The following is a 23,102-nucleotide window of genomic DNA, read 5'->3' on the forward strand; positions in this document are numbered from 1 at the left end:
ATCCCCAGTATTTTCCAACTGCAGCTTTGCTTTTGCATCCCTTGTTTGTCAATTATTTAACAGTTTCATTAACCTGAGCTCCCACGTTTAAAGATTTGTGTATTAAATTACTCATTCTCCGAGCTCCTCTCTATCTTTCATATATTGTACTGTCTGCAATTTTTGACATGGTAGCTTCTGCCACAAGCTCCCTTAGAAAAGAGCAATGGTCACAATCCTGCATTTAGGAAATTCCAATTTGGAAAAACATCGATTAACTACTATTATATTCTATCCTTTTGTCAGTTTTCTATCCATGGTACCATACTCCCTTCATTTTATTAAGAATCTTCCCATGCAGCATCTGATCAAATATGTTGTTAAAATTGATGTACAGAATTGTTGTCCGAATGCTAGTCTTCTAAACACACCATGGCATGCTAAATTTGCCTCATATTTTCAATTGAAATGTATGTACGTTATTCAAAACAGGGTAACTAGAAATAGTACATCTCTTTGCAAGATGATGCCATGCTCAGTTAGATATGAGTCAACACACAGAAGTACCAGGAAAAACTGTACCAAGCAATGCAAAGTTTTTAGACACTCAGCAGAGAGTTCACAGTCATCAGTCAGCACTGAATAATATATAAAAGCAGGACAGACTATGCTATTACCTTCTCTTAACTTACAAAATAGGAGCAGATTAGGCCATTCAGCCCCTCAAGCCTACTCCACCATTCAATAAGATCATGGATAATCTTTTTGTGTTTCATAGAATTCTACAATGCAGAAGGAGGCCATTCGGCCCAGCGGATCTGCACCAACTTCAATCTGACCCAGGCCCCATCCCCATAACCCCATGCTTTTACCCTAGCTCATCCCCCTGACACTAAGGGGCCAATCCATCTAATCTGTACATCTTTGGACTGTGGAAGGAAATGGAGCACCCAGAGAAAACCCACACTGACACGGGGAGAATGTGCAAACTCCACATAGGCAGCGACCCAAGCCAGGAATTGAACCCAGGTCCCTTCTGCTGTGAGGCAGCAGTGTTAACCACTGTGCCACGCCTTCGTTTCACCTTTTTTTTATATTCGGTTGTGGACATGGGCTGGCCAGCATTTATTATCCATCCCTAGTTGCCCTTGGAGGGCAGCTGAGATTGCTGTGGTTCTCGAGTCGCATGTAGGCCAGACCAGGTAAGGATAGCAGATTTCCTTCGCTAAACATTAGTGAACCAAATGGTGTTTTCCGACAATTGACAATGGTTTCCGGGTTCCGCGCGCATGGGGACGGCCTCGGCCGGGATCTTGGGTTCATGTCACGCTATCTGTGGCCTCCTCGGCTTGCCTGGATTTGCAAAATCTCACTAACTCTGCTGTCTGGAGACAATACACATCTCTTTAACCTGTGCAGGTGCAGCAGGTGGTCAGGAAGGCGAATGGGATGCTGGCCTTCATAGCGAGGGGGATTGAATATAAAAGTAGGGAGGTCTTGCTGCGGCTGTATAGGGCATTGGTGAGGCCGCAGCTGGAGTACTGTGTGCAGTTTTGGTCGCCATACTTACGCAAGGATATTTTGGCCTTGGAGGGAGTGCAGAGGAGGTTTACTAGGCTGATGCCGGAGTTTAGGGGGTTGAGCTATGAGGAGAGGCTGAATAAACTAGGCTTGTACTCGTTAGAGTTTAGAAGAATGAGGGGAGATCTCATTGAGACATATAAGATGATGAATGGGATGGATAGGATAGCGGTGGAGAGACTCTTCCCGCTCAGAAAGGACAGTAGGACTAGGGGGCACAGCCTCAAGATAAAAGGGGGGCGGTTTAGAACAGAGTTGAGGAGGAACTTCTTCACTCAAAGGGTGGTGAATCTCTGGAATTCTCTGCCCGTTGAGGTGGTGGAGGCTGCCTCGCTAAATATTTTTAAGACGCGGGTTGATGGGTTTTTGATAAGAAAGGGGATTAAGGGTTGTGGGGAGAGGGCGGGAATGTGGAACTGAGCCACGACAGATCAGCCATGATCTTACTGAATGGCGGGGCAGGCTCGAAGGGCTAGATGGCCTACTCCTGCTCCTATTTCTTATGTTCTTATGTTTCATGGTTATGAGTAGATTCTTAATTCCAAATACTTTTTATTGAATTCAAATTCCACCCTGGCAGGATTTGAACCCAGAACACTGGTTGAGTTTCTGGATTAACAGTCTAGCGATACATCTAGGCGGTGGCCTTGGATAACCTCAGATTCTCTTGCCTAACAAGAATCTATCTACCTCTGCCTCAAAAATATTCAATGACCCCATTTCCACCGCCTTCTGACGCAGAGAGCTCCAAAATCACACAACCCTCAGAGAAAAATTTCTCATCTGTCTTATAAGGGTGATCCCCTAATTCTAAACTTAACTATAAAAGGAAACATCCTTGCCATGTCCACCTTGTTAAGATCATTCAGGATCTTGCATACTTCAATCAAGTCACTACTCACTCTTCTAAATTCTGGTGCAAACACGCTCAACCTTTTCAAACTAATGTCAGTCTTGTAAGCCTCCTCTGAACTGCCTCCAAAACATTTACAACCTTCCTTAAATTAAGAGACCAAAACCGTGCACAGTATTTGAGATGCAGTCTCACCAAGGCCCTATGTAATACCAAAGCATAATGTCCTTACTTTTATGTTCAATTCTTCTTGTAATAAAGAATAGTATTTTATTAGCCTTCTTGGTTATATGCTATACCTGCACACTAGCTTTTTGTGACTCATGCTTTCCAATACCTAGATCATTCTGTATCTCAAAATTCTGCAGTCATTCTCCATTTAAGTAACACTCTGTTATTTTATTCTTCCTGTCAAAGCGAACAACTTACATTTTCCCGTGTTATACTCCAGCTGCCAGATTTTCACCCATTCACTCAACCTATCTAGATCCATGTGCAAACTCATGTCTTCTTCAGAACATCTTGTTCCACCTATCTTTGTTGAGTCTGCAAATTTAGCTACCGTGCCTTTGCTTCCCTCATCTAAGTCATTGATGTAAATTGTAAAAAGTTAACACCCCAGCAAGAACACCCATCGCATCTTGTCAATCAGACAAAGACCCACTTATACAAATTGCATTGGAATCCTATAGTACAAAAGGAGGCTATTTGACTGACCGAGTCTGCACCAACCACAATCCCATTCAAGCCCCATCGCCACAACCCCATGCATTTACCCCAGCTACTCCCCCTGATACTAATGGACAATTTAGCATGGCCAATTCACCCAACCAACCCATTTTTGGACCGTGGGAGGAAACCTGAGCACCTGGAGGAAACCCACTCAGACACAGGGAGAATGTGCAAACTCCACACAGTGACCCAAGTCAGGAATTGAACCCAGGACCCCCGTGCTGTGAGGCAGCAGTGCCATCCCTTACTCCCTGTTCTCTGCCAGGCAGCCAATCTTCTATCCACGCTAATATGCTAACCCCTGCACCATAAGCTTCTATCTTCTACAATAACCTTTGACATGGCATCTTATCAAATGCCTTTTAGAAATCCAAGTACAGTACACTTATAGAGTCCCCTTTATCCACAACACATGTTACTTAAACCTTTCACAAAACCATGCTGACTCTTCCTGGTTACCCAGAGATTGTCTGAATGCCTAGCAATGCTCCATTAGCGACCAACCATCGATCCACAACTGCTTTTGAAGCTTTCAAACCATTTGCCGTTTGGCACTGTGAGAAACACAGCTCACAGTTAAACAATTTAGTCAAGTCAAGTTCTGAAGGAGCAAGATTTTATTTGACGTTCTTGCAAGACCGGGTGTCCAACAAAATAGGCACACCTTGCATAGATTTGCAGCAGATTTTATACTTTTTTACAAGCATTGTAATGGCTTTGCAATGTGTTGTTCTCCCTAATTGGTGGTCCCTGTCCCATCTATGTGGCTCCCCCTATTGGCTCGAGGTGCCCCATCCCCTCTACTCCCCATCTAACCATGTCTCCTGTTATCACAAGAGTGCATTAGCAAACTCATCCATCTTATCCAACACTGTTACATGTCCAGTTCAGACTGGCGGTAATCAATCCTTTGCCAACTTAATCATTGCTGTCCCAACTATCTCAGTGACCTTTTCCCCCTTTTATGCTTAGTTGTAAAAACAACACATCTTGCAGACCATTTGCTTTTTATAACTTGGGCCTCTTACATTCCTGCAGGATGTGGTGTATGCTTCACTGCACATCACATCTCTGATGTTATCTCTACAGGCAGTCTTTTTATTATCCCTAACTATTGCTGTGTTAGCAGCATCGAACCTTATGTCCTATGTTTATGACTAAACTCACAGTTGTTTCCATAATGTGGGTTATCAATGTGCCTGACTATATCCAATCTACTTAACTTTAAGCTATTTCTCTATGCTCTACAGATATATGTGTGAACAGCATCTTTACCTATTGCTCACAGCACTACAAATAAATGAACAAAAAACTGTTTCCAGGTTCAATATAAATGAGCAAAATCTAGTCCAATATTGCGTTATTTTTCATGAATTCTAACACCTTTCCCATGACAGAAGCCGAGCTAACTGGCCTTTAGTTTCCTATTTTCTGCCTCCCTCCCTTCTTGAATAAAAGAGTTACATTTGCCGCTTTTCAGTCTGGTGGATCTTTTCAGAATCTAGGTAATTTTGAAAAATTACCACCAATGCATCCATTACCTCATGAGCCATCACTTTTAAGACCTCATGGTGAAGTCTATCAGTGTCTGGAGACTTGTCAGCCCGCAGCTCCATCAGTTTGCTCAGTACTGCTTCCCTTTCACCAAGTTCTTCTCTCCCTCCACCTTCTGATTTACAGCAATCACTGGAATGGTTTTTCGATCGTCCGTAGTGAGACAGAAGAAATATATTTGTTCATTTCATCCACCATTTTCCATTCTCACTCTCTAGAGGACCAACACTCACTTTACTTTTACAGTTTTAAAAAACTGTAGAAGTTCTTGTTCTCCATTCTTACACTTCTAGCCATCTTCCTCTCATACTCTAATTTCTTTCTCCTGATTAATCTTTTAGTTATTCTCTGATATTCTTCATATTCTGATCAACGATCTGACCTGCCACTCATCTTTGCAAATGTCCAAAGATGTGTAGATTAGCCATGGTAAATGGTCATGCGAAAGGGCTAGGGCGGGGGAAGGCAATCAGTGCAGATTCGATGGGCCTAATGGCCTCTTCTGCATTCGATAATTACTGCTCTCGACTGCTCTGGTGAGGTCGCGCCATTGCATGGAACAAAGATGGCGGAAGTTCAAATCCTCACTGCCCGCGCGGCCAGGACCGCTCAAATCCTTGCAGCCGCGCTGTCCGACCTATCGCCCTGCATGCCTGTCAAAAAGATGGAGGAGAGTGGCCGCTCAGGGTGGTTTTGCTCTGTTAGCCACTGTGTACGCGCGGTCTCCCAATCTCCCAGCATGCCCCGTTCCCATCCCCGGCGCGCGGGAACCGTTGAATTTGAAAAGGGCCGACCAACCGGCAACTACCGCCACGCATGCGCAGTGCCGGGCACGGGGAGCGTACCGTCCGAAGGTAATCTCAGCTTTTTAGTGGAGTGGACAGGCTGGGTGGTGATCAGAGAAGACTAGTTAAGGAATTATAAATATATGTATGTTTTAGAACACTCAGACGGAGGACAAAGGCACATCTTTAATTCAGAAAAGGACTATAGCAATACCCCGGGATAGTCTGTTAAGTGTTGAAGTTTATTTTATTAGTGTCACAAGTAGGCTTACATGAACGCTGCAGTGAATTTTGTGTGAAAATCTCCAAGTTGTCACACTGTGGCGCCTGTTTGGGTACACTGAGGAAGACTGGTCAATGCACCTAACCAGCATGTCTTTCCCACTGTGGAAGAAAATCGGAGCACCCCAGAGGAAACCCACCCCGACATGGGGAGAACGTACAGACTCAGCACAGATCGTGACCCAAGCTGGGAATTGAACCCAAGTCCCTGGTGCTGTGAGGCAGCAGTTTGAGGTTGAGGTGTATGAGTGTGTGTCAATCCTGGCTGAACAAATAGTCCTTAGGCAGCACAGAGCTTGCTGAAAAAAGAGGAAGCTTCAACAAAAGAAATCTTTTTCAGCAATCCACAAGCCAATCCCATCCTATGGGCCTTTGACAGGGGAGGACTGACCAGATATAACCTCCCTCTCCAAAAGCACATATGCATATAAATTCCCCTATATATAGCAACTGGGACGAAGTAGAAAGGGTCCAGAGCTTCAAGTTTTTAGATGTCCAGATCACCAACAACCTGTCCTGGTTCTCCCATGCTGACACTGTAGTTAAGAAAGCCCACCAATGTCTCTACTTGCTCAGAAGACTAAGGAAATTTGGTATGCCAGCTACAACTCTCATCAACCTTTACAGACGCACCATAGAAAGCATTTTTTCGGGTTGTATCACAGCTTGGTATGGCCCTCACTGTGCCCAAAACTGCAAGGAACTACAAAAGGTCATGAATGTAGCCCAATCCATTACGCAAACCAACCTCACATCCATTGATTCTGCCTACACTTCCTGCTGCCTCGGCAAAGCAGCCAGCATAATTAAGGACCCCTCCCCGGACATTCTCTCTTCCACCTTCTGTCGGGAAAAAGATACAAAAGTCTGAGGTCATGTACCAACCGACTCAAGAACAGCTTCTTCCCTGCTGCTGTCAGACTATTGAATGGACTTCTCTTGCATTATGTTGATCTTTCTCTACACCCTAGGTATGATTGTAACACTACATTCTGCACTCTTGTTTCCTTCCCTATGTTTTGTCTATATTATGCGCAAGAAACAATACTTTTCACTGTAAATACATATGACAGTAACAAATCAAACATATATATACATACACACACACATCAAATCTATATATATCTATCCCCTGTAATAAGTGTCTCTCACTATGTACTTGCTTGAAATCTAACATCTCCAACTCCATAGAGTTCTTGGAATGCTGTCGGGATAGTTTCCTTGAACAGTGTGTGATGGAACCTACGAGGGAGCGAGCTATCTTAGATCTGGTGTTGTGTAATGAGGCAGGTAGAATTAGGGATCTTATTAAGAGGGAACCTCTTGGGATGAGTGATCATTGCATGGTTGAGTTTTTAATGCAGATGGAGGATGAGAAAGTAGGGTCCCGAACCTGTCTCCTCTGTTTGAACAGAGGGGAGTTCGATAGGATGAGAGAGGAATTGGCAAATGTAGATTGGGGGCGCAGATTCGTTGGTAGGACGGCTGAGGAACAGTGGAGGATTTTTAAGGAGATCTTTTTTGGTACTCAGCAGAAATATATTCCGATGGTAAAGAAGAGAATGTAGGAGAGCCGTGGTTATCGAAGGAAATAAAGGAGAGTATTAAACTAAAAGCTGATGCGTTCAGAGTGGCTAAAAGTAATGGGCGATTAGAAGATTGGGAAAAATTTTAAAATCAACAAAGAATGACTAAGAAGTTGTTAAAGAAAGGAAAGATAGACTATGAAGTTAAACTAGCACTAAATATAAAAAAGGACAGTAAAAGTTTTTACAAATATATAAAGAAGAGGAGGCTGGCTAGAGTGAATGTTGGACCCTTAGAGGATGAGAGGGGGGATTTAGTAGTGGAAGATGAGGAAATGGCTGAGGCCTTAAATAAGTTTTTTGCCTCGGTCTTCACGGAAGAGGATACAAATAGTTTGCTGGAGCTTAAAGATAGAAGGATGGTAGGAGTTGAGGGCCTGAATGCGATTACTGTCACTAGAGAGGTAGTGCTTGATAGACTCATGGGACTGAAGGTGGACAAGTCCCCAGGACCGGATGGAATGCATCCCAGGGTTCTGAAGGAAATGGCAGAGGTGTTAGTGGATGCCTTAGTAATTGTTTACCAAAATTCGCTGGATGCCGGGGAAGTGCTGGAAGATTGGAAAACGGCTAATGTTACGCCGCTGTTTAAAAAAGGTAGCAGACAAAAGGCAGGGAGTTATAGGCCAGTTAGTTTAACATCTGTAGTTGGAAAAATGCTTGAACCCATCATCAAAGAAGAAATAGTGAGGCACCTAGAAAAGAATGGTTTGATAGAGCAGACGTAGCACGGATTCGTTAAGGGGAAGTCGTGTTTGACGAATTTATTGGATTTCTATGAGGGTGTGACTAGTGCGGTCGACAGAGGGGAACCGGTAGATGTGGTGTTTCTCGATTTTCAAAAGGCATTTGATAAGGTGCCTCATAAAAGGCTGCAACAGAAAGTTAGAGTGCATAGAGTTGGGGGTAAGGTGTTAGCGTGGATAGAGGATTGGTTGTCTAATAGGAAGCAGAGAGTTGGTATCAATGGGTGCTATTCTGATTGGCGGTTGGTGATGAGTGCCATAGGGATCGGTGCTGGGGCCTCAGCTATTTACCATTTATACAGATGATCTGGAGGAGGGGGCTGAGTGTAGGGTGATGAAATTTGCTGATGACACGATGATGAGTGGAAAAGCAAATTGCGTGGAGGGTGTGGAAAGTCTGCAGGGGATCTGGATAGGCTAAGCGAGTGGGCGAGGACATGGCAGATGGAGTATAATGTTAGCAAGTGTGAGGTTATCCACTTTGGCAGAAATAATAGTAGGAGGGATTACTATTTAAAGGGCGAAAAGCTGTAGCATGCTATGGTGCAAAGGGCCCTGGGGATCCTTGTGCATGAGTCGCAAAAACCCAGTCTGCCGGTGCAGCAGGTGATCAAGAAGGCGAATGGAATGCTGGCCTTTATAGCGAGGGAGATAGAATATAAAAGTAGGGAGGTCTTGCTGCAACTGTACAGGGCACTGGTGAGGCCGCAGCTGGAGTACTATGTGCAGTTTTGCTCGCCGCACTTGCGCAAGGATAACGGAGTTGAGGAGGAACTTCTTCACTCAAAGGGTGGTGAATCTCTGGAATTCTCTGCCCGTTGAAGTGGTGGAGGCTGCCTCGCTAAATATTTTTAAGACGCGGGTTGATGGGTTTTTGATAAGAGAGGGGATTAAGGGTTATGAGGAGAGGGCGGGAATGTGGAACTGAGCCACGACAGATCAGCCATGATCTTATTGAATGGCGGGGCAGGCTCAAAGGGCTAGATGGCCTACTCCTGCTCCTATTTCCTATTTCTTATGTTCTTATATTGGCCTTGGAGGGAGTGCAAAGGAGGTTCACTAGGCTGATACCGGAGATGAGGGGGTTGGACTATGAAGAGAGATTAAATAGACTGGGCCTGTACTCGTTGGAGTTTAGAAGGATGAGGGGGGATCTTATAGAGACATATAAGATAATGAAAGGGATGGACAGGGTAGAAGTAGAGAGAATCTTCCCGCTTAGAAAGGATAGTAGGTCTAGAGGGCACAGCCTCAAGATAAGGGGGGGCAGTTTAGATCGGAGTTGAGGAGGAACTTCTTCACTCAAAGGGTGGTGAGTCTCTGGAATTCTCTGCCCGTTGATGTGGTGGGGGCTACCTCGCTAAATGTATTTAAGTCACGGGTAGATAGGTTTTTGATAGACAAGGGAATTAAGGGTTATGGGGAGAAAGCGGGAAAGTGGAACTGATCCACTTCAGATCAGCCATGATCTTATTGAATGGCGGGACAGGCTCGAAGGGCTAGATGGCCTACTCCTGCTCCTATTTCTTATGTTCTTATAACTTTCCAGTCATTGACATGAAACATTGGCTTGATTTTCTCCAAAGATCACTAAGTGTCCAATGGTGAGAACACTGGAGTGGTCCAGGCTGCAATTACTACACACCCTCAGTCATTTTTTTGGAGAGTGGTGAGTTTTTTGCTGGTTCTGGAATGGGTGAGGCCATAAGTCCCCAAAGCAATTGAGCACTGTTTTAAAAGGGCATCCCCATATAGTACACTGGGAGAACATTCCCAGCCTCCACGGAGAGTGGGATACCCACCCCTCCATTGCCAACATGTTTCCCCTCCTCGATATAGATCACCAACATTTGGACACTTTCGATAGATCCACATTCATGACCCCCAACATACCACCCCTTCATGCCCCATTTCTTCAAGACCCCACCCTTGCATAGCACCCCACTGTAGCCTGCCTGTCATAGCCCCTGCTGTCATAAGCTCCCCTCCCTTGTTTAAAGCCCCTGCTCTGGCACCATCCCTATGGCATTACCGTGACACACTGATGGTGTGTCAGGTGGGCACAGCCAGGATACCAGATGAGCAATACCCAGCCATGTCCCCTACCACCGGGCACCTGAGTGGCATCTGAGCCCCCTGGTGTGGTCATCATGCCTGGTCTGTCCTAGTGGAGACCAGCAGTGATTCTCTTTGTGCCTGAGGGTTGGAAGATCCTGGAGGCTGGGAGAATCTGTTATCAAATGGACCAAGCATATTTAAATGCTACGTTAAATGTGCTAATCATCTTCATGCCTTTTTTGGGCATGATCCAGTCTGCATCATTAAAAGGGGGCTGGGATAATTGCAAACCATTTGGCTCTGGGCACAAACCCACTTTTTAGGTTTGCATGCTATTTTCTGGAATTGGTGTGATCTGTGCCAGGCATGGCGAGGCTGGAAAATCACCCCTTTTATCTCCATTTCTCCCTCCGCAGTTTGCTGCCGTAGCAGGAGTTGGCCACTTGGCCCTTTGAGCGTGCTCTATCATCAATAAAATCAAGTCTGATCTGATTGTAACTTCAATCTCAGATTCCTGCCTACTCAATAACCTTTCACTCCCTCTCCCTACTCCTCCCTGTTAATCAGATCTATTGAGCTCTGCCTTTAAATTATTCAAAGACTCTGCTTCCACTGCCTTTTGAGGAAAAGAGTTCCAAAGACACCGTCCAGCAAATACAAGCCTAGCCTGTCCAATCTTTCCACATTAGACAATCCTCCCATTCCGGGTATTCTTGTAAACCTTTGAACTGCTGCCAACACATTTACATCCTTCCTTAAATAGGGGGACTAATACCGATCACAGTACTCCAGATATGGTCTCATCTGTGCCCTGCAAAACTGAAGCACATCCACTACTTTTGTATCTATGCCTCCTCATGGCATTGCCCTGACGCACTGTTGGTGTGTCAGGTGGGCACTGCCAGCATGCCAGATGAGCAATACCCAGCCATGTCCCCTACCACCAGGGATCTCAGTGGCATCTGAGCCCCCAGGTGTGGTCATCACACCTGGTCTGCCCTACTGGAGACCAGCCGTGATTCTCACTGTGCCTGAGGGTTGGAAGATCCTAGAGGCTGAGAGAATCTGTTATCGAATGGACCAAGCATATTTAAATGCTATGTTAAATGACAATTAATGACATTCCATTGGCTTTGTTAATTATTTGCTGTACCTGCATGATAACTTTTTGTGCCTTATGCACTAGCATTTTCAGATCCCTCTGCAATTCAGAGCTCTGTAGTCTTTCACTGTAACAAGCTTATTTTTTATTCTTCCTGTCAAAATGGAGAATTTCACATTATATTACTGTATTTGTGAGTATTAGAAATAGGATATAGCTTAATGTAAATTTAAATTTGTTTTTCTGTATTTGGAAGGGTTAGTGTTTTCAGTTTGGTTTAGATGCATGCATAATGATAACGGTTTATGATTTGAAAGCAAACTGGGCTTAAAGGAAAACTAGGTTGTTGCTTAACAACCAGAGACCAGCCGAGGATGGAAAGGATTTTTGAGTTTGTTTTAAACTGGAAGCAGGAGAAGCTGGCCAGAACAAAGGACGTGCAGAAAGCAGCCTTCCCAAAAGAACAAAAGAAATGCCAGCCACCAGGGAGTTGGGACAAAAAGAATGTCTCAGGAAGACATTTATGTTAAAGGAACAAAGGACAAGAAGTTAAACAAGGTCCGATTGAGAATGCAAGTAAAAAGAAGAGAAAGTGCTCTAAGTTAAATAGACAGCTGAAAGAACCAGATATAAAGTCGTTTAGATGAGAAGCCAGATATCCTAAGTAAATCAAAAGTCTGAGATACCTTGCCTGTGAAGCAATAACGCTGGATATCCGAGAGATTGTGTGGAAGCTTGAATGCATGTGGTAATCCAAGGCAGAGAAATACTGAAAGGAAAGATTAAAAACCTGGAAGTAGATCCTTGAAGAACTTGATTTGATTTGATTTGATTTATTATAGTCACATTTATTATACTGTGAAAAGTACTGTCACGTGTTCTATACAGACAAAACACACTACATAGAGAAGCAAAGGAGAGGGTGCAGAACATAGTGTTATGGTCATAGCTAAGGTGCAGAGAAAAATCAACTTAATCTGAGGTAGGTCCATTCAAAAGTCTGATGGCAATAGGGAAGAAGCTGTTCTTGAGTTGGTTGATATGTGACCTCAGAATTTTGTATCTTTTTCCTGACGGAAGAAGGGAGAAGAGAGTATGAGTTAGAGAGAGTTGGTGGGGTCCTTGATTATGCTGGCTACTTTTCCGAGGCAGCGAGAAGTGTAGACAGTGTCAATTGACGGGAGACTGGTTTGAGTGATGGACGAGGTTTTGTCCATGACCCTTCATTGTTTTTTGCAGTCTTAGACAGAGTGGGAGCCATACCAAGCTGTGATACAACCAAAATAAATGCTTTCTATGGTGCATCTCTAAAGTTGGTGAGAGTCATAGCAGACATGCCAAATTTTGTTAGCCTCCTGTGAAAGTACAGGTGTTGGTGGGCTTTCTTAACTATAGCGTCAGCATGAAGGGACCAGGACAGGTTGTTGGTGATCTGGACACCTAGAAACCCGAAGCTCTTGACCATTTCCACTTCGTCCCTGTTGATGTAAACAGGAGCATATGCTCCACTGTGCTTCCTGAAGTCGATGAATATCTCCTACAGTTTGTTGACATTGTGGAAGGGATTATTGTCGTCAACCATTTCACCAGATTTTGATTTGATTTGATTCCTTATTGTCACATGTATTAACATACAGTGAAAAGTATTGTTTCTTGCATGCTACACAGACAAAGTATACCGTTCATAGAGAAGGAAAAGAGTGCAGAATGTAGTATTACAGTCATAACTAGGGTGCAGAGCAAGATCAACTTAATGCAAAGTAAGTCCATTCAAAAGTCTGTCAGCAGCAGGGAAGAAACTGTCCTTCGTGATATGTGACCTCAGATTTCTGTATCTTTTTCCCGAAGGACGAAGCTGGATGAGAGAATGTCCAGGGTGCATAGGGTCCTTAATTATGCTGGCTGCCTTGTCGAGGCAGCGGGAAGTATAAAAAGAGTCAGTGGATAGGAGAATGGTTTGCATGATGGATTGGGCTACATTCACGACCTTTTGTAGTCCCTTGCGGTCTTGGGCAGAGCAGAAGCCATACCGAGATGTGATACAACCAGAAAGAAAGCTTTCTATGGTGCATCTGTAAAAGTTGGTGAGAGTCATAGCTGACATGCCAAATTTCGTTAGCCCCCTGTGAAAGTACAGGTGTTGGTGGGTTTTCTTAACTATAGTGTCAGCAGCCAGGACAAATTGTTGGTGGTCTGGACACCTGGAAACCTGAGGCTCTTGACCATTTCCACTTCATGCCCGTTAACGTAAACAGGAGCATGTCCTCCACTGTGTTTCCTGAAGTCGATGAATGTCTTCTTCGTTTTGTTGACATTGCGGAAGAGATTGCCGACGCGCCATTTCACCAGATTTTGATTTGATTCTTTATTGTCACATGTATTAACATACATTGAAAAGTATTGTTTCTTGTGTGCTATACAGACAAAATATACTGTTCATAGAGAAGGAAAAGAGAGAGTGCAGAATGTAGTATTACAGTCATAACTAGAGTGTAGAGAAAGATCAACTTAAACAAGGTAAGTCCATTCAAAAGTCTGACAGCAGCAGGGAAGGAGCTGTTCTTCATGATATGTGACCTCAGACTTCTGTATCTTTTTCCCGAAGGACGAAGGTGGAAGAGAGAATGTCAGGGGTGCGTGGGGTCCTTAATTATGCTGGCTGCTTTGTCAAGGCAGCGGGAAGTATAAACAGAGTCAATGGATGGGAGACTGGTTTGCATGATGGATTGGTCTCCATTCACGACCTTTTGTAGCTCCTTGCGGTCTTGGGCAAAGCAGGAGCCATACCAAGCCGTGATACAACCAGAAAGAATGCTTTCTATGGTGCATCTGTAAAAGTTGGTGAGAGTTGTAGCTGACATGCCAAATTTCCTTAGTCTTCAGAGAAAGTAAAGGCATTGGGTGGGCTTTCTTAGCTATATGTCGGCATGGGGGTACCAGGACAGATTGTTGGTGATCTGGACACCGAAAAGCTTGAAGCTCTTGACCCTTTCTACTTCATCCCCATTGTTGTAGACAGGGGCATGTTCTCCTTTACGCTTCCTGAAGTCAATGACAATCTCCTTCGTTTTGTTGACATTGAGGGAGAGATTATTGTTGCCGTTTCAGTTCACCAGATCCTCTATCTCATTTCTGTACTCCTTCTCGTAATAGTTTGAGATCCGCCCCCTACAGTGGTGTTGTCAGCAAACTCGAAAATCGAATTGGAGGAGAATTTGGCCACACAGTCATAGGTGTGTAAGGAGTATAGTAGTTGGTGAGAACACCGCCTTGTGGGGCACCAGTATTGTTATCTAGATGATAGAGATATATTCTCTATCTCTTTCCTGTACTCCGTCTCATCATTGTTTGAGATCCGGCCCAGTAAGGTGGTGTCATCAGAAAACTTGAAAATGGAGTAAGAGGAGAATTAGCCATATAGTCCTAGGTGTATAAGGATTATAGTGAGGGACTGAGGATACACACTCGTGGGGCACAGGTGTTGAGAATGATCGTGGAGGAGGTGTTGTTGCCTATCCTTACTGATTGTGGTCTGTGAGTTAGGAAGTTCAGGATCCAGTCGCAGAGGGAGGAGCTGAGCCCCAGGGCCATGGAGCTTCGAAATGTGTTTTGTAGGAATACAGTTGAAGGCTGAGGTGTAGTCAACAAATAAGAATCTGACATAGGTGTCTTCATTAACTAGGTGTTCCAGGGTTGACTGTAGGGCCAGGGTGATGTTGTCTGCTGTGGATCTGTTGCGGTAATAGGCCAGCTGTAGTGGATCCAGGCAATCTGGGAGGCAAACTATGACTAACCTTTCGAAGCACTTAACAGTGATGGATGTCAGAGCCACTGGACAATAGTCATTAAGGCAAGCTGCCTGGCTTTTCTTTGGTACTGGGATGATGGTCATCTTCTTGAAGCAGTTAGGGACATCAGATTGGTGTATGGAGAAGTAAAAGGCATCTCAGGATCTGAGTGCTCATCTGGGTACCCCATCCGGACCAGTTGCTTTCCGTGGGTTGACTCTTGAGAAGGCTGCTTTGATGTCTGCGATGGTGACATCACATACAGGTTCATCCGATGCTTCTGTGGTGGAGGCCATGCTCTCACTGACCTCTTGCTCAAAACAAGCATAGAATGCATTGAGTTAATTGGGGCAGGTTGCATTGGTGCTGGAGATTTTACATGTCTTCATTTTGTTATGTCTTATAGAGCTCGCCATATTTGGTAGGAATCCGTGTGGCTAGTCTGGGGCTCTAGCTTGGTCCAATATGTCTTTTGACATCTGATGGATGTCCAAAGGTCATATCTAGATTTCTTGTATAGTTCGGGGTCACCTGACTTGAATGCCTCAAATCTGGATTTCAGCAAGCAATAGATGTCCCTGTTCATCCATGGTTTCCAATTGGGAAACATACTGATTTATTTCTTTCACACACTGTCTGCTACACACTTACTAATGAAGTGAGTTACTGCAGTGGTGTACTCATTCAGGTTGGTCGCTGAGCTTTTAAATATTGACCTGTCCAGTGAGTTGAAGCAGTCCCATAGGAGGTCATCCGATTCCTCGGACCAACATTGCACGACTTTCTTAAATGGATTCTGCTAAGATTACCAAACCATACTTTGCTGCTTTCCTAGCATTCTGAAAATCATTGAAGCGTGATCATGCAAAATTCTGACAGAGCAATGTAGAAAAGCATGGGATGAAAATAAAAGACCATTTAAGCCCTTTGGTACTGTTATTTCCACAATTCAATCCACTATTTAATCTCTTTACAACCAAGTAAATTAGGGCAAAACCTCCAGAATGCTTGTGTAACCTGTTCATATTAGATAGATTGCTTGTGTAACTTCAGCAGCACAGGAATCCTCATGTTGCACGCAACATTTAATTATCTTCTGCTATACTTATAACTCACGAATCAATTCTTTGCAATCTATTCATCTAATTCTCTCTTTGATAATGCGATTATCTGTATATTTGGAAGTCTATTCCACATGTGAATAGGGTGATGATGCACAAAATAATTCTAATCTTGCGTAGGATTCATCCTCTAGATTTATACCTGGAATCTAACCTAAATAACCAGCTTACGCTGACAGTATCCATTCCATTCACCATCCTGAGAACTTGACACGTTCTTTCAATCTTCTTTTTGCCAATGAAAATAAGTTTAGATTTCTAAGTGAATTCCCAGGGCTCTAAATCCTACATTCCTAGAATCATTGTTCTTCTGTAAATCTCCAACACATCAGTATCCTATTAAAAGTAGGTACATTGATCAGAACATAATTTTCAAAATATGACATTACCTTATCAATGTTTCAATTAATCAAGGTGAGCAGCACAATTAGGCTCAATTTTAAAATTCTGATCCTAGTTTTCAAATCTCTACATAGCCTCACCCCCCTCTATCTCCGTTATTTGCTCAAACTCCACAATCCTCCAAGATATCTGTGCTCTGCTAATCCTGGCCTCTTGAGCATCCCTGATTTTAATCACTCCACTTCTGGTGGTTGTACCATCAGTTGTCTTTTGATTTGATTTGATTTATTAGTGTCATGTGTATTAGTTAGTATATTTCTTGCGTGACATACGGACAAAACATACCATTCACAGAGAAGGAAAGGAGCATGTCCAGAATGTAGTGTTACAATTATAGTTAGGGTATAGAGAAAGATCAACTTAATGGAATGACGGAGGTTGAGGGGCAACCTGACAGAAGTTTACAAGATTATGAGGGACATGGACAGAGTGGAAGCTTTTCCCAGGGTGGAAGAGTCAATTACTAGGGGGCATAGGTTTAAGATGCAAGGGGCAAGATTTAAAGGAGATGTACGAGGCACGTTTTTTACACAGAGGGTGGTGGGTGCCTGGAACTCGCTGCCTGAGGAGGTAGTGGAAGCAGATACAATAATGACATTTAAGGAGCATCTTGACAAATACATGAATAGGATGGGAATAGAGGGATACGGTCCCCGGAAGGGTAGGGGATTTTAGTTCAGTTGGGCAGCATGGTCGGTGCAGGCTTGGAGGGCTGAAGGGCTTGTTCCTGTGTTGTAATTTTCTTTGTTCTTTGTGAGGTAGGTCCATTCAAAAATCTGATGGCAACAGGGAAGAAGCTGTTCTTGAGTTGGCTGGTACATGTCCTCAGACTTTTGTATCTTTTTCCCAAAGAAGGTGGAAAAGATTATGTCCGGGGTGCGTGGGGTCCTTAATTATGCTGGTTGCTTTTCGAGGCAGCGTGAAATGTAGACAGTGTTAGTGGGTGGGAGACTGGTTTGAGAGATGGACTGGGCATTGTTTATGCCCCTTTTGTAGTTTCTTGCTGTTTTGGACAGAGCAGGAGCCATACCAAGCTGTGATCCAACAAGGAAGAAAGCTTTCTATGGTGTATCTGTAAACATTAGTGAAAGTCATAGCAGACATACCAAATTTCCTTAGCCTTCTGAGAAAGTAGAGGCAATGGTAGCTTTCTTAACTATAGTACCAGCGTGGGGAGACCAGATCAGCTTGTTGGTGATCTGGACACCTAAAAACTTGAAGCTTTCGATCATTTCTACATCACCCCATTGACGTAGACAGGGGCATGTCCTCCACTACACTTCGTGAAGTCGATGACTATCTCCTTCACCTACAAGCCCCTTATAGAACCCCCCCCCCCCGCCCCCCCCCCCCCCCCCCAAATGTCTTTGCCTGTCTACTCATCTTCTTTAAGATGCTCCTTAAAACTTAGCTCTTTGACAAAGGTTTTGGTCATCTACCCTGATATGTCTTTATGTGGTTTATGTCAAATTTTGTTCAATAATGTTGAAATGGGCATTATCTCCATTTACTCTGTTTGAAGAGTTTTGTAAATACAAGTTATTTTTGTGAAGGAATGCTTGGTGCCAATAATTTACATACATAGTAACATCTTTTGTTCTTTTAGGTATGTTTTCAGTGGTTGAGCTGAAATATTTTGGAGACCAAAGAGCTACATTTAAAATCTTGAAACCATGGTGGGATGTTTTCACAGATTATTTAACTATTCTGATGCTTATGGTAGCAGTTTTTGGAGGGACATTACAGGTAACACAAATGTATATAATATGGTTGCATATACACTTCTCTGATTTATTAAGTGTCCTTTCTAACCAACTTGTTTTTGTAATGATGTTTGATGTAATAATGTTTCAGATTAAATGGCAGATTTTCTAATGGTTTCAATTGATTTCAAGCATTAGAGGGGTTAAAAGCTTCTCAACTTTGGAAGAAGTAAAGTGTAACATTCTTCTATTATCAGAGTAATCCAAATTATTCCAGATGCAATCTTATGATTAACATGTCTACACTTTTTGTAACCACCATTAATTTAAAGAAAATTTGGACTAGGTAACGTACCTGTCCACTTTAATGAAACATATACTCATTTTAATACATTTGATTTAGAAGATTGTCCTTGTCTAGTTTACATGATTACCTGAAAAAATTACTTCTAGCAACATTTTTATTTGGCTATTGACAATACTGAACTTAAAAATAATTCTGAAGCACTGCATTTTATTTCTGAGCTGGTTTTTCCTCCCAATTCTCCATGTAACATACATTGGGTAATGTCCCTTTCTCTCTTTCGTATATTTTCCTTTATTACCAGTGCAGACACAATGGCTGGAATTTACCACCACACCCATTCTGGAATCAGGGCAGGCGCAGCGAGCAGAACGGAATTCTCCATTGGTTTGGGTGGGATTTTATGAATCTCTTCCGAACAAGGTCATAGAAATACTGGCCAATGAGCAGTAACCATAGTACTCCATTGTCTGTAAAGCTCTTGGAGGTTTCCTGAGTTTGTGAATAGTGCCAACAAGACGCAAGCCTGCCTCTCTTCTTTTTTTTTATCAGTTAACTAAAGATTCTGATGTGACTTTTCTACTTGCACTCACTTGATTTGATTTGACTTATTATTATCACATGTATTAGCATACATTGCACGCTATACAGACAAAGCATACCGTTCATAGAGAAGAAAATGAGAGCATGCATAATGTCATGCTATGGTAGAGAGAAAGATGAACTTAATGCAAGGTAGGTCTATTCAAAAGTCTGACACAGCAGGGACGAAGCTGTTCTTGAGTCAGTTGGTACGTGTCCTCAGACTTTTGTACCTTATTCCCGATGAAAGAAGATGGAAGAGAGAATATCCAGGGTCCTTAACTATGCTGGCTGCTTTGCCGATTCAGCAGAAAGTTCTTCTAGAGTCAATGGATGGGAGACTGGATTGGATGATGGATTGGGCTACATTCACAACCTTTTGTAGTTTCTTGCGGTTTTAGGCAGAGCAGGAGCCATGCCAAGCTGTGATGCAACCAGAAAGAATGCTTTCTGTAAAAGTTGGTAAGAGTCGTAGCTGACATGCCAAATTTCCTTAGTCTTCTGAGAAAGTAGAAGCGCTGGTGGACTTTCTGAACTACAGTGTTGGTATGAGGGTATCAAGACAGATTGTTGGTGAGATTGGTGGGGACACATCTGATCTCTGAGCTATGGTTGAGATTGGAACTTGCTGTAAAGTGTAATCCTGCATCCTACTGCCCCATAATGCACTGTTTGCACAGATCAGCTTCATTATGAACACTGGGTTTTGAAGTGTAACCAGTCTGATTGACATGTCTGCCTTTCCATAGTCATTTAACCATATCCTGAGGCAGCCATCTCAAGGCAGTTCAATAAAGATTCTCACTAAGACAGGACATTGAAGAAGACTGTTTTTATACAGGAAACAAGGTGTACAGAAATAGAGAAAATGTGGATTATTGAACCTGGAAAATACACATATAAGACACTTGAGAACCCAGGATCACAGATTGAAATCTGCTAACAAGCTACTTAAGAAAGGATAAAAAAAAAACAAAGGCTGCAAGTAAATACTGAGGTGAGTAAAAATGGTTGCAGTAACTTTTCCCATTCCACCTCCAGTGACATTGTACAATGATACATAGTAAAACTGGCAGTTTTTCCACTCACAATGACAAAACTATGAGATTGCAACAGATCTAAGTCTCAACCAATAAGGAGTGGCCACACTCCTAGGGACTGCTACAAAGGCTATACCACCCAAAATCCAACTAGCAAAGAAAACTGATCACTGGGATTTTGAATGCTTTGAACACACATTTTGAGTCCTCTGTGAATGTTACATATGAACAATATGTATTCAACACTGGAGTTCAGAGTGAAAAAGAGACCCATTAAATGGTACATGACAGCAGTAACACAGCTAACAGAATCACGTGAAGTTGGACAACTAAAAGATTAAAAGATGACCTGATTAAAGATGGATTAGTCCTAGTGTGGGAGATCCCTCAGTGAGAGCATGCCTACTGAAGGATGAGAAACTGATGCTAAAGAAAGTAGTAGAAGTGTGTCAAAATGCAAAACATGACATGAGCATATGTATGGCAGGGCAGACTTGGAGATACATTATGCCAAGAGAGAGTCCATGCTAAAAGAGGGAAGCAATTGCAGACAAAGGGCAAGATACAGTGGAGAATACTGTGCAGAAGAAAAGAAGGATTCTTCAGCATAGAGAGAGAAATGCAAAAAACAGATCCATTTTTCACGCAAGTGCTTGGTGAGAAAAAAACAAAACAAGCCTATACAGATACCCAGTGGAGAGATTTCAACAGATGAGTCTGATGAAGAACAATAGACAATGCACAATACAACAGGCTTGTTCAGTCAAGTCTATTGGCCAGAAATGGTTGTGACAATTACCATTATGACTGCAGAGAGAAAGTATCAGTGGCCTTTGAACTGTCAGTTGAGAGTGAGTGGACGAATCAGCTGCTGGCCTGCCAGGAGAATTGGAGGTGAACTTTTGTGTTCGTAATTAATAGGATTCCAAATGCAGAATCTGGCACAGCTCCCACTACTCTGGTTGGCAGAACAGGCACCATCGGAGCTGTCCACACTGTACTTAGTCTCAAAATGGAAGAATTCTGCTCAAAAGTTTTTTTTTCAAAATAGAGTTTGCAGCACAGCAGTAGGCCATTTGACTAGTCATATCTGTACCAGCTCTCTGCAAGAGCAATTCATTTATTGCTATTCCCCTGCCTTTTCTATGTGGCTCTGTAACTTTTCCTTCTTCAGGTAATAATCCAACTCTTTCTTGAATGTTTCAGTTGAATCTGCCGCCACACAAACATACAAATTAGGAACAGGAGTAGGCCAGTAGGTCTTTCATGATTGCTCTTCCATTCAGTAAGATCACGGCTGATTGGATTGTAACCTCAACCCCACAATCCTGCTTACCCCCAACAATCTTTCACCTCCTTGTTAATCAATAATCCATTGAGCTCTATCTTAAAAATATTCAAAAATTCTGCAACTGCTGCCTCTTGAGGAAAAAAGTTCTAGACACTCCTGACCTCTGTCTCTTTATTGAGTGACCTCTTAGTTTTAAACAGTGACCCTTAGTTCTAGATTTTCAACAAAAGGAAACATCCTCTCTACGTTGACCATGTCAATAGCCCTCAGGATCATAAAGGTTTCAATCAAGTTGCCCCTTACTCTTCTAGACTCTACTGGATACAAACCTAACCTCTCCAACGTTTCCTTATGATATAACCCATCGATTCCTGGTACTAGTTTAGTAAACCTTGAGACTGCTATCACAGTTATATCTATCCTCAAATAAGGAGACCAATATTAAATCAGTACCCCAGGTGTGGTCTCACCAATGCCCAGTGGAACTGAAGCATAACCTCCCTATACTTTCAATCAATTCCTCTCACAGTAGACAATAACATTCTATTAGTTTTCCTAATTACTTACTGTATGAATCACAAAAGGCTAGTTTACTAGCTTTTTGTGATTCATACAGTAAGATACCCAGTTGCCTCTGCACCTCAGCTCCACAATCTAACCACACTCTCAGGCAGTGAATTCCAGACCCTAACGATTTGCTGCATAAAAAGTTTTTTTTCTCATGTTACTATTGCTTCTTTTGCTATTAGCTCTGTCAATGTCTTGCAAAGTTGGGTAGAGTAATTGTAGGTTGGGTGATAGGAAATTAAAAGGTAGTGTTTTTCTGTGCTTAGATGTTTATAAAAGTGCAAGGTCATAGGGAGCCCAAACTGAAACATTTGTATTGAAAGGTCAAGCAGCAGTTTTTACCAAAACAGCAGGTTTTTGAATTTAGTCAATCAATTTGAATCAGGCACTTAGTTATCAAAAACCTATCAAATTTAAATCTGATGGATTTGATAAACTAGGATTGATCCTATTGTGGGAAATATTGATCTGTCATTATGGGTATAAAAGAAGGGGGCAGTGGAACAGAGAGAGGAGAGCAACTGCTCCTGCCAGAGCTAACAACTTTCAGCTCTCAATTCCGTAGCGAGAGAATCACTGGCTCTCATCACTTCATCTACGTCTTAGAGAAAGAACCATCTAGATAGCAAAGGTACCAAAGAAGAAAGAAGTTCCAGCCAGAAGAATCAACAGAGAAGGCCCAGAATATTTCTGAAGAGACAAAACCTGGTTGTAGTTTAGAGAGTGACTAAATTCTACTTTGTTAATGAGTGGGAATTGTATTTATTGGAACAACATAACATCAGAATCTTGTTTTATTCAGGAATAGTTAATAGAAGGGATTTATTCAGTTTGCTAATAGTTTAGTTAATTTGTTCACTGTTAGTTACATAAAGAAATAAGTATGTGTGGATTTTACAGTGTCAGGGATTTATTTGTATTTAACTACTAGAAGTCGTTGAAGAGCAGATCACACCACTTCACACACTTGTTTTACAGATTATAAAGCAAGATACTCTTCTTTGGGTGTTTCGGTGTTCGTTCTCAGAGCGGGGAACAACCTCCGC

General features: G+C 42.7%; 1 protein-coding gene across 1 annotated transcript in view; it reads left to right on the forward strand.

Annotated features, from left to right (window-relative positions):
- LOC145348303 (volume-regulated anion channel subunit LRRC8C-like) overlaps positions 1-23,102 on the forward strand; it is a 29,258-nt gene that overhangs the window by 2,921 nt on the left and 3,235 nt on the right. The window contains exon 2 of the mRNA XM_080196504.1: positions 18,176-18,315. Coding sequence (XP_080052630.1) covers positions 18,176-18,315 — 140 coding nt within the window. The remainder of the gene's footprint in view (positions 1-18,175; positions 18,316-23,102) is intronic.

This window comes from Carcharhinus amblyrhynchos, chromosome 9 (assembly GCF_965287045.1).
Source record: "Carcharhinus amblyrhynchos chromosome 9, sCarAmb.v2.hapA, whole genome shotgun sequence".
Classification (NCBI taxonomy): domain Eukaryota; kingdom Metazoa; phylum Chordata; class Chondrichthyes; order Carcharhiniformes; family Carcharhinidae; genus Carcharhinus; species Carcharhinus amblyrhynchos.